Below are 14,801 nucleotides of genomic sequence, written 5' to 3' on the forward strand. Positions count from 1 at the left end.
GAATGCCAAGAGTGTGCAAAGCAGTATGAGAGCAAAGGGTGGCTATTTTTGAAGAAACTAGAATATAAAACATGTTTTCAGTTATTTCACCTTTTTTTGTTAAGTACATAACTCCACATGTGTTCATTCATAGTTTTGATGCCTTCAGTGACAATCTACAATGTAAATAGTCATGAAAATAAAGAAAACACATTGAATGATTTTGGCCTGTATTGTATATATGAATATTATGTATCTGATAACTATCTTTTTTGGGGGGGGTCCATATCCATAATTGATGTCAACAATATGCCTCATTGATTGCAATGACAGTTGCTAACATGTTCTGTTAAGTTCTCACCACGTTGGGGTTGAAGGGAGGTGTGATCTTCTTGGCGTTGAGCTCGTCCCAGTTGATGGGCGAGAAGAAAATGTGGTTCTTGATTTCAGTCTGAGGAGACAAAACGCGGATTTCAACGCCTAGCTTGAAGACGAGAAAGCAGCTTGGGCAGCAGGAAGTGGTTGCTCACAAAGTCGTTGGTGCAGCCCAGTCGCTTGGTTCTGTCCTTCTGCAGCAGACCCTCCAGCAGGTGTCTGGCTGCGTTGGAGATGTTGGGCTTCAGCTGCAGAGGTTTGTTCAGGATGTTGTCGTACATCTCTGCCGTGTTGCGGCTGTAGAAGGGAGGCTGCGGGGGGGAAGACCAGCAGTTAAGAAACGGTCACTCCATTGTCAGTATGTGAGTTCAAACCATAACTCACCAGGCCGTAGAGCATCTCGTAGAGAACGGCTCCTAAACACCACCAATCCACCGTACGGTCGTACGGTTGCTTGTGGAGGACCTCGGGAGCTAAATACTGCAACAAAACAAACAAGTTCACCCACTGACCTCAACAACGAGAGTGCACTACTAGGACATTTGTCTCGTCTTACCTCCGGCGTGCCGCAGAACGTGGACGTGGTGCCGTTGGGCTCGATGTTCTCCTTGCACAGGCCGAAGTCCGTGAGGATGATGTGACCCTGCGAGTCCAGCAGGATGTTCTCGGGCTTCAGGTCCCGGTAGACGATGTTGAGGGAGTGCAGGTAGCCCAGCGCGCTGGCGATCTCGGCGGCGTAGAAGCGCGCTCTGGGCTCCAGGAAGCAACGCTCTCGCTGCAGGTGGTAGAAGAGCTGCAGGACCAACAAGAAAATACAATTGTTCACATATTACATCTCGTGCTGTCAAATGTTTGTTTTCATTGGAGTAATCACACTTTTGAATTTGAAAATATTTTATTAACTTTAAAAAAAAATACCCCAATATTTTGAGACATGCAATTTTATTGTCAGATGTCATACTCGAACTTGGTAAAGTCCAATCCAAGTGTATTTTGAAGATTGGCTCGTGAGCCCACCTCACTCATGTTCACTCATGCAATACTCTTTGGTGATGAACTTGTTCAATTTGACACCCCTAGTTGCAGCTATTTAGTTTTTTGTACATTTAAGAAAAATATAGAATGAATGATTACATAAAATACAAAACCCAAAACCAGTGAAGTTGGCACGTTAATTGTGCATTAATGGTGCCTTCACAGATGTGTAAGTTACCCATGCCTTGGGCACTAATACACCCCCATACCATCACAGATGCTGGCTTTTCAACTTTGAGCTTAGAACAATCCGGATAGTTATTTTCCTCTTTGTTCCTGAGGACACGATGTCCACAGTTTCCAATTTTCTTTTAATGTGGACTCGTCAGAACACTTTTCCTCTTTGCATCAGTCCATCTTAAATGAGCAAGCGAAGCCGGCTGCGTTTCTGGGTGTTGTTGATAAATGGCTTTCGCTTTGCATAGTAGAGTTTTAACTTGCACTTACAGATGTAGCGACGAACTGTAGTTACTGACAGTGGTTTTCTGAAGTGTTCCTGAGACCATGTAGTGATATCCTTTACACACTGATGTCGCTTTTTGATGCAGTACCGCCTGAGGGATCGAAGGTCCGTAATATCGCGTACGTGCAGTGACTTCTCCAGATTCTCTGAACCTTTTGATATTACGGACCGTAGCTGGTGAAATCCCTAAATTCCTTGCAATAGCTAGTTGAGAAATGTTGTTCTTAAAAACTGTTCCGACAATTTGCTCACATATTTGTTCACAAAGTGGTGACCCTCGCCCCATCCTTGTTTGTCAATGACTGGGTATAAAAGCAGCTTCCATGAAATGCTCAATCATGGCACGCACCTGTTCACCTGTGGGATGTTCCAAATACGTGTTTGATGAGCATTCCTCAACTTTCTCAGTCTTTTTTGCCACTTGTGCCAGCTTTTTTGAAACATGTTGCAAGGATCAAATTCCAAATGAGCTGTATTTTGCAAGAAATAAAGTTTTCCAGTTCAGTAGTTTTCCGGTAGTAACAGGCACATTTATAATATTTAATATTTACGCATTTTGCTAATTTTTTTGCATACACGGCGCATTCATTTCAACAACGCATAGTGTTTGCTTATTTCTGCTATCTGCAGACTTTATGAGAGTCAACGAACATAATAAAACACCACTTACTGTACAATGTCTGCTGTCATTAGGATGCTGACAGCTAGGATGTTCATATATTCCCATTTAGGTGAAGAATGACTCATTTTCCTTAAAGAAACGGTGTGTGTGTGTGTGTGGTGGGGCAATTTTTGTGTCTTTCTCGCCAGTTCCATATTTTAAATGGCTTTTAAAGTGTCCCAACTTGTTGGATTATCTACTCAGACGTCTCATGTCCAGATTCTGTTTTTATTTACCATTTACACAACGTGCCAACTTCACTGGTTTTGAGAGTTGTAAAATGGTGTCATGTATCAATGATATATCATCGTTTCTACTATTTTAAGGCAAACCTTTTCCACAGAAAAATTTAAGCCACTTTGTCAGCTATAATGTTAGGATATATATATAAAAAAAAAGGAGTGCTATACAATAATCTATTTTTGGAACACACAGACCCTTTTAGCCTGTCTATAAAAAGTGTAATGTTAAAAAGGGACCTATAGGGGGCGCCAGAGATCACTAATTGTTTTCTTCATAAAGTTCATCTGTCATCTTTGCTCGTCCAACAATGGCAGGAAATTAACTTGATTAGACACGCACTGACGGCATGGCTAATTTTGGACCTGAGCCTCTTCTGCTGCTCTTTGACCCCGCCCACCACTTCCTGACCTTCCCCTACAGAGGTCGGATGTAGTGTTTCTCCTGGACTCACCTCGCCTCCGTTGATATAGTCCAGAATGAAGTAGAGCTTGTCGGCCGTCTGGAAGGAGTAGTGCAGCCCCACCAAGAAAGGATGCTTGACATTCTTCAGCAGCACGTTCCTCTCCGACATGATGTGCTTCTCCTGGGGCAAAAGGTCAGAGGTCAGGAAGGGGGGGCCAGACTTGTCATTTCAAACAAACATCAGTGCTCGCTTATACCTCCTTCTTCTTGAGGATGGCCTTCTTCTGCAGGACCTTGACGGCGTAAAACTGGTCGTCGGCGCGATGGCGAGCGAGCAGCACCTTGCCGAAGCTGCCCTTGCCAATGACCTTGAGGAAGTGGAAGTCGCAGGGTTTGGCCGAGGGGTTAGATGACGGGCCCAAGTTGATCTGCTGGGTCGGGCTGGGCTGTGGAAACCAGGGGGCAGAATTTAGAGAAGTTCACAATACTAAAGGACATTTGATTAGGTACACATTCACAATCATTAAGTCATACCAAAGACTATAAAAATGGGACCCATTACTTCCCTGCTTGGCACTCACATCAAGGGTTGCAATTGGGGGTTAAATCACCAAATTATTCCCGAGCGCGGCCACAACTGCTGCTCACTGCTCCTCTCACCTCCCAGGGGGTGAGCATGTCATATGCAGAGGATAGTTTCACCACAACTAGTGTGTGTGTGACTATCGTTGGGACTTTAACTTTACCTTTATTAAAGTACACTGCAGACACTGATTTGTACGATTCAATTGTTAACTCAAAATATTAGCAACTCTTTACTTTACTATACCATCAATATCAATTTTCTTACTGTGCTTATATATTAAGATAGATAGATAGTACTTTATTGATTCCTTCAGAAGAGTTCCCTCAGGAAAATTAAAGATTGGAGCCTATGTGCAAAAAGCACTACTTTCACTATTTTTTAAGTAAATATCTGACATTTAGAATAGATTGTTAAAAAACTAAAGTTTTGTACTTCATTAGTTTGCCATAATTAATATATTATTTTTACATTAAAAATAGAAATACAAAAATAAATAATTTTTCATTAAGTAAAAACATTTTAAATGATACATCCTTTCTTTTTTCTTCATGATGTCATGTTATTGCCTTTTCTGGTTAGAATTACGCAAAAACCGGCAGAACCACTTTTTTGTCTTAGCTAACAGTGCAAACCCTTAAACTAAATGCCTTAGGCAACTGTGGAACAAATACAGTTCAACAATTGTTTTTTCATACATACATACATATACATATATATATATAAGGGGCGGCGTGGCGAAGTTGGTAGAGTGGCCGTGCCAGTAATCGGAGGGTTGCTGGTTACTGGGGTTCAATTCCCACCTTCTACCATCCTAGTCACGTCCGTCGTGTCCTTGGGCAAGACACTTCACCCTTGCTCCTGATGGCTGCTGGTTAGCGCCTTGCATGGCAGCTCCCGCCATCAGTGTGTGAATGTGGAAATAGTGTCAAAGCGTTTTGAGTACCTTGAAGGTAGAAAAGCGCTATACAAGTATAACCCATTTATCATGTTTGGGGTCACCCAAACAATTTTGTGGAATAGCCTTCATTTCTAAAAACAAGAATAGACTGTCGAGTTTCAGATGAAAGTTCTCTTTTTCTGGCCATTTTGAGCGTTTAATTGACCCCACAAATGTGATGCTCCAGAAACTCAATCTGCTCAAAGGAAGGTCAGTTTTGTAGCTTCTGTAACGAGCTAAGCTGTTTTCAGATGTGTGAACATGATTGCACAAGGGTTTTCTAATCATCAATTAGCCTTCTGAGCCAATGAGCAAACACATTGTACCATTAGAACACTGGAGTGATAGTTGCTGGAAATGGGCCTCTATACACCTATGTAGATTATGCACCAAAAACCAGACATTTGCAGCTAGAATAGTCATTTACCACATTAGCAATGTATAGAGTGTATTTCTTTAAAGTTAAGACTAGTTTAAAGTTATCTTCATTGAAAAGTACAGTGCTTTTCCTTAAAAAATAAGGACATTTCCATGTGACCCCAAACTTTTGAACGGTAGTGTATATATACATGTATGTGGATATATACATACATATATATATATATATATAGATATATATCTTTTTTTTTTTTTTTTACTGTTTATATTACTATATTATTGTGTATGCACCTAAGGGATCTGTTCCAAATTCGTTGTTCTTTGAACCTGTTCACTGTATTAATGACAATAAAACTATATTCTATTCCAAAGAACACTGTAAAATGTTATGTCATTTCTATTAATTTGATGGGTAGTTTGCTGTAAAATCATAAAGTAAGGCAGATATTTAAATATTTATTTTTATTTACACAAAAAAATGTTTGGACAGTATGATAATATACTGTTAATAAATGTTGCAATATTGCATACTATTAAAGTTTAAAAAAGGTATGCAATTTCAAGCAGTACATATATTTTTTCTGTCAAAATGAAAAAAATCTACATTTAGTGAGAAAATATTAAATACTTTATTAACACGTATTTCCAGGTGTTTGCGGGCCAGATAAAATGATGTCGCGGGCCAAATCTGGCCCCGGGGCCTTGAGTTTGACACATGCCCTAAATACTCTAACTGTTGACTTTGTGCAAACCATGATGTCCATGTGTACGCTACATGTCAACAATGAAAGCAGACTCACAAACCATGATGTCCATGTGTACGCTACATGTCAACAATGAAAGCAGACTCACAAACCATGATGTCCATGTGTACGCTACATGTCAACAATGAAAGCAGACTCACAAACCATGATGTCCATGTGTACGCTACATGTCAACAATGAAAGCAGACTCACAAGCCATGATGTCCATGTGTACGCTACATGTCAACAATGAAAGCAGACTCACAAGCCATGATGTCCATGTGTACGCTACATGTCAACAATGAAAGCAGACTCACAAGCCATGATGTCCATGTGTACGCTACATGTCAACAATGAAAGCAGACTCACAAACCATGATGTCCATGTGTACGCTACATGTCAACAATGAAAGCAGACTCACAAACCATGATGTCCATGTGTACGCTACATGTCAACAATGAAAGCAGACTCACAAACCATGATGTCCATGTGTACGCTACATGTCAACAATGAAAGCAGACTCACAAACCATGATGTCCATGTGTACGCTACATGTCAACAATGAAAGCAGACTCACAAGCCATGATGTCCATGTGTACGCTACATGTCAACAATGAAAGCAGACTCACAAACCATGATGTCCATGTGTACGCTACATGTCAACAATGAAAGCAGACTCACAAACCATGATGTCCATGTGTACGCTACATGTCAACAATGAAAGCAGACTCACAAACCATGATGTCCATGTGTATGCTACATGTCAACAATGAAAGCAGACTCACAAGCCATGATGTCCATGTGTACGCTACATGTCAACAATGAAAGCAGACTCACAAACCATGATGTCCATGTGTGTGCTACATGTCAACAATGAAAGCAGACTCACAAACCATGATGTCCATGTGTGTGCTACATGTCAACAATGAAAGCAGACTCACAAGCCATGATGTCCATGTGTACGCTACATGTCAACAATGAAAGCAGACTCACAAACCATGATGTCCATGTGTATGCTACATGTCAACAATGAAAGCAGACTCACAAACCATGATGTCCATGTGTACGCTACATGTCAACAATGAAAGCAGACTCACAAGCCATGATGTCCATGTGTACGCTACATGTCAACAATGAAAGCAGACTCACAAACCATGATGTCCATGTGTACGCTACATGTCAACAATGAAAGCAGACTCACAAACCATGATGTCCATGTGTATGCTACATGTCAACAATGAAAGCAGACTCACAAGCCATGATGTCCATGTGTACGCTACATGTCAACAATGAAAGCAGACTCACAAACCATGATGTCCATGTGTGTGCTACATGTCAACAATGAAAGCAGACTCACAAACCATGATGTCCATGTGTGTGCTACATGTCAACAATGAAAGCAGACTCACAAGCCATGATGTCCATGTGTACGCTACATGTCAACAATGAAAGCAGACTCACAAACCATGATGTCCATGTGTATGCTACATGTCAACAATGAAAGCAGACTCACAAACCATGATGTCCATGTGTACGCTACATGTCAACAATGAAAGCAGACTCACAAGCCATGATGTCCATGTGTACGCTACATGTCAACAATGAAAGCAGACTCACAAACCATGATGTCCATGTGTACGCTACATGTCAACAATGAAAGCAGACTCACAAGCCATGATGTCCATGTGTACGCTACATGTCAACAATGAAAGCAGACTCACAAGCCATGATGTCCATGTGTACGCTACATGTCAACAATGAAAGCAGACTCACAAACCATGATGTCCATGTGTATGCTACATGTCAACAATGAAAGCAGACTCACAAACCATGATGTCCATGTGTACGCTACATGTCAACAATGAAAGCAGACTCACAAGCCATGATGTCCATGTGTACGCTACATGTCAACAATGAAAGCAGACTCACAAACCATGATGTCCATGTGTACGCTACATGTCAACAATGAAAGCAGACTCACAAGCCATGATGTCCATGTGTACGCTACATGTCAACAATGAAAGCAGACTCACAAGCCATGATGTCCATGTGTACGCTACATGTCAACAATGAAATCAGACTCACAAGCCATGATGTCCATGTGTACGCTACATGTCAACAATGAAAGCAGACTCACAAACCATGATGTCCATGTGTACGCTACATGTCAACAATGAAAGCAGACTCACAAGCCATGATGTCCATGTGTACGCTACATGTCAACAATGAAAGCAGACTCACAAGCCATGATGTCCATGTGTACGCTACATGTCAACAATGAAAGCAGACTCACAAACCATGATGTCCATGTGTACGCTACATGTCAACAATGAAAGCAGACTCACAAGCCATGATGTCCATGTGTAAGCTACATGTCAACAATGAAAGCAGACTCACAGGAGGAGAAGGGTTGGCGTCCATCAGCTCAGCATCCTGTGGAGGACTCAGGTTGAGGATGGACTGCACTTCAGGACTAAGAGGAGCAGAACAAATATGTAAGAGAACATATTTGTGCTGCCAAAGTCACAAACGACTTACTGTTTGCAGGCGTAGGAGTTAGTAGCGAGCCTCTGGATGAAGTCGTTCAAACCCATCTTCCTCTGTTTCATGAACGCTGAAACACAGAAAAGTCGACTTCTTAACAGCAGTCCAAAGAAGAGGAAACCTCCGGTAAATATGCTCCTTTTTCCGTACCAGAAACTAAAGCCACCAGCCCTTTAGACTTGGAGTAAGTCATGCCGGGCCGTGTCATGTCTGTTTGGATCGTCATGTCGGCGAGGAGTCGTCCCCAAAAAAGAAAAAGTGACAACTCCGTCCTTTGGATTTTGCCTTTTATGATGGCGGGCAAAGCTAAGGGGGGCGGGGCTTTCGGGTGGGCGTGACAAGCCTTCACCTGATTGGACGGAGCGATTTCCTCTTGGCCAATTAGAGGCCGCGGCGCGATGCACCCCGACAGTGTTGCTCGCGTCAAAAAACAGAGCGGAAGTTGTTGTTGTTTTTTCTTGTATTATTTGCACACTTTTTGCGCAAGGAAGACACGCAGTCTGTCAACTTCATCTGACTTTTAATAATAATTACAACCACCGAGTGACATTTCCAAGACGAAAAAAAGTCGCTAATTATATCCAGATGTGTCACACTAGCTCTCTATGGTGGCCACAGCAACACACATATAGGTGGAATGTAAAATGTGACTTACATAATAGTGCTCACTTATTATTTATGGACGTTTTTGGTGTTTAAGGATGCGGGGAAAATGCGGGAAATTCCAGTGCATTGGCTGAATAAAAATACAAATTTTAATTTAAGTATGTTTTTATAACTTGTGCAAGAACTACATGAAATATGAATGGAGTGCTCAATGTTTCTTCACCATTATTGCTATGTTGTCTATTACCATTGTGGGTATTCCTACATTGTTGACACAAATTATTGTTAATGCCACCATGATACAACATTTGTATTATAATCCTTAAACAAAGTAACAGTGAAACTCAATATATTAATCACTGAATGGAGAACTGGGGGTGGGAATAAAATAACTTATCTTCTTCCCACTCCCTTTCAGGCAAAACTGGACCATCATGCTTACATAAGGCATTATGTAAGCATGATGGTAAAATGAAGCATTACATTACCTTTTGCATTATATTAATTTATATTATTACGTGTTGTCTACCTTGTACTCTTTTTTATGTCATTGCCTGAAATAAATGAATAAATGAAAACAAATAAAAAAATATGAAATTAGTTTATGAAAAAAAACCTCAATTTATTTATAACGGGCCGGAATGACGCCTTTAATGCGCAAAAAAAGTGGGAGAGTATAACGCCAAGAGGGGGGGTCGGAGGCCAGGAAAAAGCGGCTGGTCGTGGAAAAGTACAGAGGGGAGGGAAATACTCGTTCAAGTTCAGGGGGGAGAAGCAGAAAGTGGCAAGTTTGAGGCACAGCTCAAATCACAATACCACAAACAAACATACAACTTCAGGGTTATTATTATGTAAGCCTGCTAATCTACAGTGGACACGCACACGCTCGTTGTGCTCAACACATGAAACTGTCAATGGGTAGAAATAAAAAAGCATAACATCATGAAGGAATTTGTCATTGCAAGACAAAGTTCATTCAAAAATGACTAACTTTGCTGCAAAACTTTTCAGAACTACTTATGTCCTAGTCCACACCCACAACATGATATTTGAGCAAATAAGGTCACAGATGTGTGAGGGGAATGAAAGACCCCCTCAAGATAAGAGTGTCCTCCTTATGTAATCCTGTCTATACACACATATTGCGTGGACACACCGTACATGACACTGTACATCCCACTTGTGCTAAATGCTGAACTATTCCCCCCTTAAGCAGGACAGCCTCGTCAAAATAAACGGTGTTGCGTTCAATGTACTCACACGTCAAAGCCGTAGTTTTGTCTTTCATATGGGAAAGATGGATGCTTTAATGTCCGAGGCTGGTGGGTGACGGCGAGCTGAATGTCAGAGGGCTAATAATCACACTAAACAGCATTCCTCAGCCAGGAGAAGTTCGTCTGAGGGATTTTTTTTTCTTCCTTCCAGACCCTTTCGCTGAAGGGGAAGGCGGAGACAGTCCGCCTTCTTGTTTCCTTCCATTCGAAGGCATGACGGTGCGTTTAAGCGCGCCACAGAAAGTCAGAGTTTGGCGTACCGACGTTGGACGCGGTTAAAGCAGGGTTTCCCCCAGTCACTAAAATACATTATGGATGGCCATCACATCTATATAGCCATACGATGATGATTCATAACACAACAAGCATTGTCTCAGAAATTGTGATCCGACTTCATCATAAAAACGATAGTCACTATTCTCAACTTTTCTTGCTTTTTTTTTTAATCACTTATGGAACAATTTCCCTTGTGGATCAATAACGTTTGTCTAAGTCGGTAGCAGGGGCGTCACTAGCTTTTAAGGACAGGGGGGGCTTAGCCCCCAGGAGATGCACAGGATGCGAGCGAACGTAGCGCACGAGCACACAACTTCACAAACGGCTAACAAAGACTTAGAAATTATTCATTGTTATTATTATTATTTTAAAAAATGCACGGGACGAAATGAAATGCTCCCCGGGACGATGGCTTTTAACCATTTTTTTTCTTTTTCTTTTTATGTATTTATTCATTTTACATTATTTTAACAATAGGCTAATGTATATTACTTTGTATAGATTCTACAAGAAACACAAAACTTAAAAACTAAATTATTTACAATTGCAGACACAAGGTTTCGTGCAGCTTCACTCAAGGGCGGCGTGGCGAAGTTGGTAGAGTGGCCGTGCCAGCAATCGGAGGGTTGCTGGTTACTGGGGTTCAATCCCCACCTTCTACCATCCTAGTCACGACCGTTGTGTCCTTGGGCAAGACACTTCACCCTTGCTCTTGATGGCTGCTGGTTAGCGCCTTGCATGGCAGCTCCTGCCATCAGTGTGTGAATGTGTGTGTGAATGGGTGAATGTGGAAATATTGTCAAAGCGCTTTGAGTACCTTGAAGGTAGAAAAGCGCTATACAAGTATAACCCATTTATCATTTATATCATTTATTGTGAAGGAAGACAGAAGTCCACGCAGGAGAAAAATGACTACAAAGATGGTGTCTGGGTTTTTCTTATATGTATATTTAAGTCTTTCATACATATATATATATATATATATATATATATATATATATATATATATATATATATATATATATATATATATATATATATATATATATATATATGTGTGTGTGTGTATGTGTGGGAAAAAAATCACAAGACTATTTCATCTCTACAGGCCTGTTTCATGAGGGTTTCCTCAATCATCAGGAGATTTTAATGGAAGCATTCACATACCATGGTTTATATAGGGCACAGGGCGGGTAGGTACAGGCAGGCGTAGGGACGTGGTGATTGGCTCATGTGTTACCTAGGAGGTGTTTCCTTCTGTGACGGCATGCTGATACAATTTCGCTGCGCTTGTTGAGGGATGACAAGTCTGGACTGTATATAATGAACAGTTTCTCTTTTAAGCATAGGTTGCATCCTTTATTACCACTGTTGTAAGGTGTGCTGGATGCAAGAATTTGCCATGTTATTGAATATTCAACATTATTGTCTTTGAGATTCCAAATGTGTTTACTGAGTTCTGTAGTGTTCCGCAAGCTTTTGCTTCTGAACGAGGCTTTGTGATTGTTCCATCTGGTTTTGAATGCTCCCTCAGTTAATCCTACATATGTGTCGGATGTGTTAATGTCCTTGCGTGTTACCTTTGCTTGGTAAACGACTGATGGTTGTAGGCACCCCCCGTTGAGAGGGCAATCAGGTTTCTTGCGGCAGTTACAGCCTTTGTCGGTTTTGGAGTCGTTCTGCCTGGTGGTGGACGGCTCCTTTTCAATTGCTTTATTGTGGTTTGAAATGATTTGTCGTATGTTGTTCATGCAGCTGTAGCTCAATTTAATGTTGTTCTTGTTGAATACTTTTCTTAGGGTGTTGCCTTTGGGGAAGTGTTTGTCGATCAGGGTGAGGAATTTGTGGCCAATATTAGTTGAGACGTTTTTGCTGTATGGGGGGTTGTACCAGATAATGTTGTTTCGTTTTCTGCTCCTTTTTGGTTGGTTTCCTGGCTATGGGTTCGTAGGTGAGGGTGAAGTTGTATCCGCTTTCATCAAGTGCTTTTTGGTACGGGGGGGTTGCTTTGTCGAATTCAGCTTTGCTAGATGACAGCATCGATAGTCTTTTATTAATACCGGTAGGTATTCTTTTCGTGGTGGTGGGTGGGTGGTTGCTGTCATGGTGCACGTATTGGAGTGTTGTGTTGGGTTTCGTGAATGGTTGGTAGCTGTTATTCCTCAGGTTGAAAGTGACGTCGAGGAAGTTGACGGTTTGCTTGTTGGCTTCAATCGTGATCCGTAGGCCGTTCTTTTTGAAGATTTGGCATATACGCTTCTTGGTATTCTCGCTGCTCCTTGGCGAGGCGCGACACACTGCCAGTCCGTCATCACGGTAAATACCAAGGTTCAGGTTGAGGCTAGCGAGCTGGGAGAGGAGGAAACTCCCAACAAGTTCGCACGTTTCTGCTCCGTCAAAACTCCCCATAGTGACGTCGAATGTTGAATTGTTCTTTTTTTGCCATGGTGTACCGTTGCGGAAGAGTATGGAGTTCTTTGCGTGGATGATGATGTTTCTTTCGTTGCCTGTGATTGAGTCGTAGTCCGAGGCAAAGTCTAGTGCTTTGGTCAGTAGGTCTTGTGTGATGGAAGGGTAAAATTCTTCGACATCGAAGGAGATAAAGTTGTGCTGTCGTTTGTCTTGGATGTTGCTGAACCATTTGATTACTGCTGCTGTATTTCTCCATTGGTTGAGTGGTGTTTTGTCCGTAATTTTTGTGTTGATTCTGTACAGGATTATTTTGCTGATTTTTCCTATTTCGGATTTAGTTGGGTTTATTAGTCGGCATGATGGGTTATTTGCGAAGTTGGGTTTGTGGTCCTTCAATGTGATGAAGGCTTCCTTGTTGGCTGTAGCGTCCACCCTGTCCTCGATGTCCAGTTCAGCCGCAATCCATTTGTTTTCTTGTGATTTTTTCCCACACATACATATTACGCTCTACCACGGTATCGAGCACTATTTTTTTTGGATAATCCAATTAAGACATATATATATATATATATATATATATATATATATATATATATATATATATATATATATATATATATATATATATATATATATATATATATATATATATATATATATATATATATATATATATATATATATATATATGAAAGACTTAAAGGCATACTGGAGGAGGTTGTGGATCATGTTGACTATTGGTCCTCCTAATTGTCAATCATTCTGGTGATGTTACGTAAGGACATATATATATATATATATATATATATATATATATATATATATATATATATATATATATATATATATATATATATATATATATATATATATATATATATATATATATATATATATATATATATGTATATATATATCCATCCATCCATTTTCTACCGCTCATTCCCTTCGGGGTCGCGGGGGGCACTGGAGCCTATCTATATATATATATATATATATATATATATATATATATATATATATATATATATATATATATATATATATATATATATATATATATATATATATATATATATATATATATATATATATATATATATATATATATATATATATATATATATATAAAATAAAACAAATGGCTTATCCATAAGCCATTTTTTATTTATCTATTTATTACAACGCCAAAATAGGCCTGTAGCACTTTGAGATTTGGAATCAAATGTAAAGTAGATTATAAATACAATCTATTATATAAATAATATATATATATATGTCCTTATGTAACATCACTAGAATGATTGACAATTAGGAGGACCAATATTCAACATGATCCACCCAGAAATAAATAATACAAATGGCTTATCGATAAGCCATTTAAAAAAAAAAGTGTTTTAATATTTATTTATATGTATTATTATTCTCCTACTCACCTTTACAGTAGAGGCCTCTCCCCTCTCACTTTCTGTGCTCCTCTGCCCTGACTCCTACAGGTCAATAGGGGTTGTGGAGTGATTATTATTATTATCTACTGATGATAGTCATACGTGAATGAGCTCAGCTCCTGTTCTCCTCCATATGTAAAGTGAATAACACAGCTGATGCTCCAGAAGAAAGTAACCCCAAAGATAGCAAATGGTAAAAAAGAGTGCACATTTAACTTTATAAATAACCAGGACCTTCATGATGCATTTCAGGCTAACTAGCTAACTAAGTAGCAGCATTGTTTTAGAGCGGGAATGTAACTTTTTGTCAAACACAGACTTGGTGTAAAGTGGAGCTTATACATTCTACTACAAGCAGTGATGAATACTTACTTTCTTGAAAAAGTTTCTTATGTCCATTTTGCATCCGTTCACGTTCTTGTTCTGCAGTGCGCTAATG

At 40.0% G+C, this 14,801-nt stretch overlaps 1 protein-coding gene across 3 annotated transcripts in view; it reads right to left on the reverse strand.

Annotated features, from left to right (window-relative positions):
* sgk1 (serum/glucocorticoid regulated kinase 1) overlaps nt 1-14,801 on the reverse strand; it is an 82,202-nt gene that overhangs the window by 1,909 nt on the left and 65,492 nt on the right. Inside the window, exons 1-9 of one of the 3 annotated variants that reach the window (XM_062044691.1) lie at nt 10,213-10,380; nt 8,341-8,416; nt 8,200-8,275; nt 3,416-3,604; nt 3,208-3,339; nt 911-1,147; nt 739-834; nt 510-665; nt 341-430 (exon numbers count right to left, since the gene is read on the reverse strand). In XM_062044691.1, the coding sequence (XP_061900675.1) occupies nt 341-430; nt 510-665; nt 739-834; nt 911-1,147; nt 3,208-3,339; nt 3,416-3,604; nt 8,200-8,275; nt 8,341-8,416; nt 10,213-10,240 (1,080 nt within the window). In that variant the 5' untranslated portion in view covers nt 10,241-10,380. Of the gene's footprint in view, nt 1-340; nt 431-509; nt 666-738; nt 835-910; nt 1,148-3,207; nt 3,340-3,415; nt 3,605-8,199; nt 8,276-8,340; nt 8,417-8,496; nt 8,659-10,212; nt 10,381-14,801 lie in introns of those variants that run through there. The other 2 variants (XM_062044690.1, XM_062044689.1) reach the window with 2 other exon arrangements.

The sequence above is a fragment of the Entelurus aequoreus genome, linkage group LG04, assembly GCF_033978785.1.
Source record: "Entelurus aequoreus isolate RoL-2023_Sb linkage group LG04, RoL_Eaeq_v1.1, whole genome shotgun sequence".
Taxonomy (NCBI): domain Eukaryota; kingdom Metazoa; phylum Chordata; class Actinopteri; order Syngnathiformes; family Syngnathidae; genus Entelurus; species Entelurus aequoreus.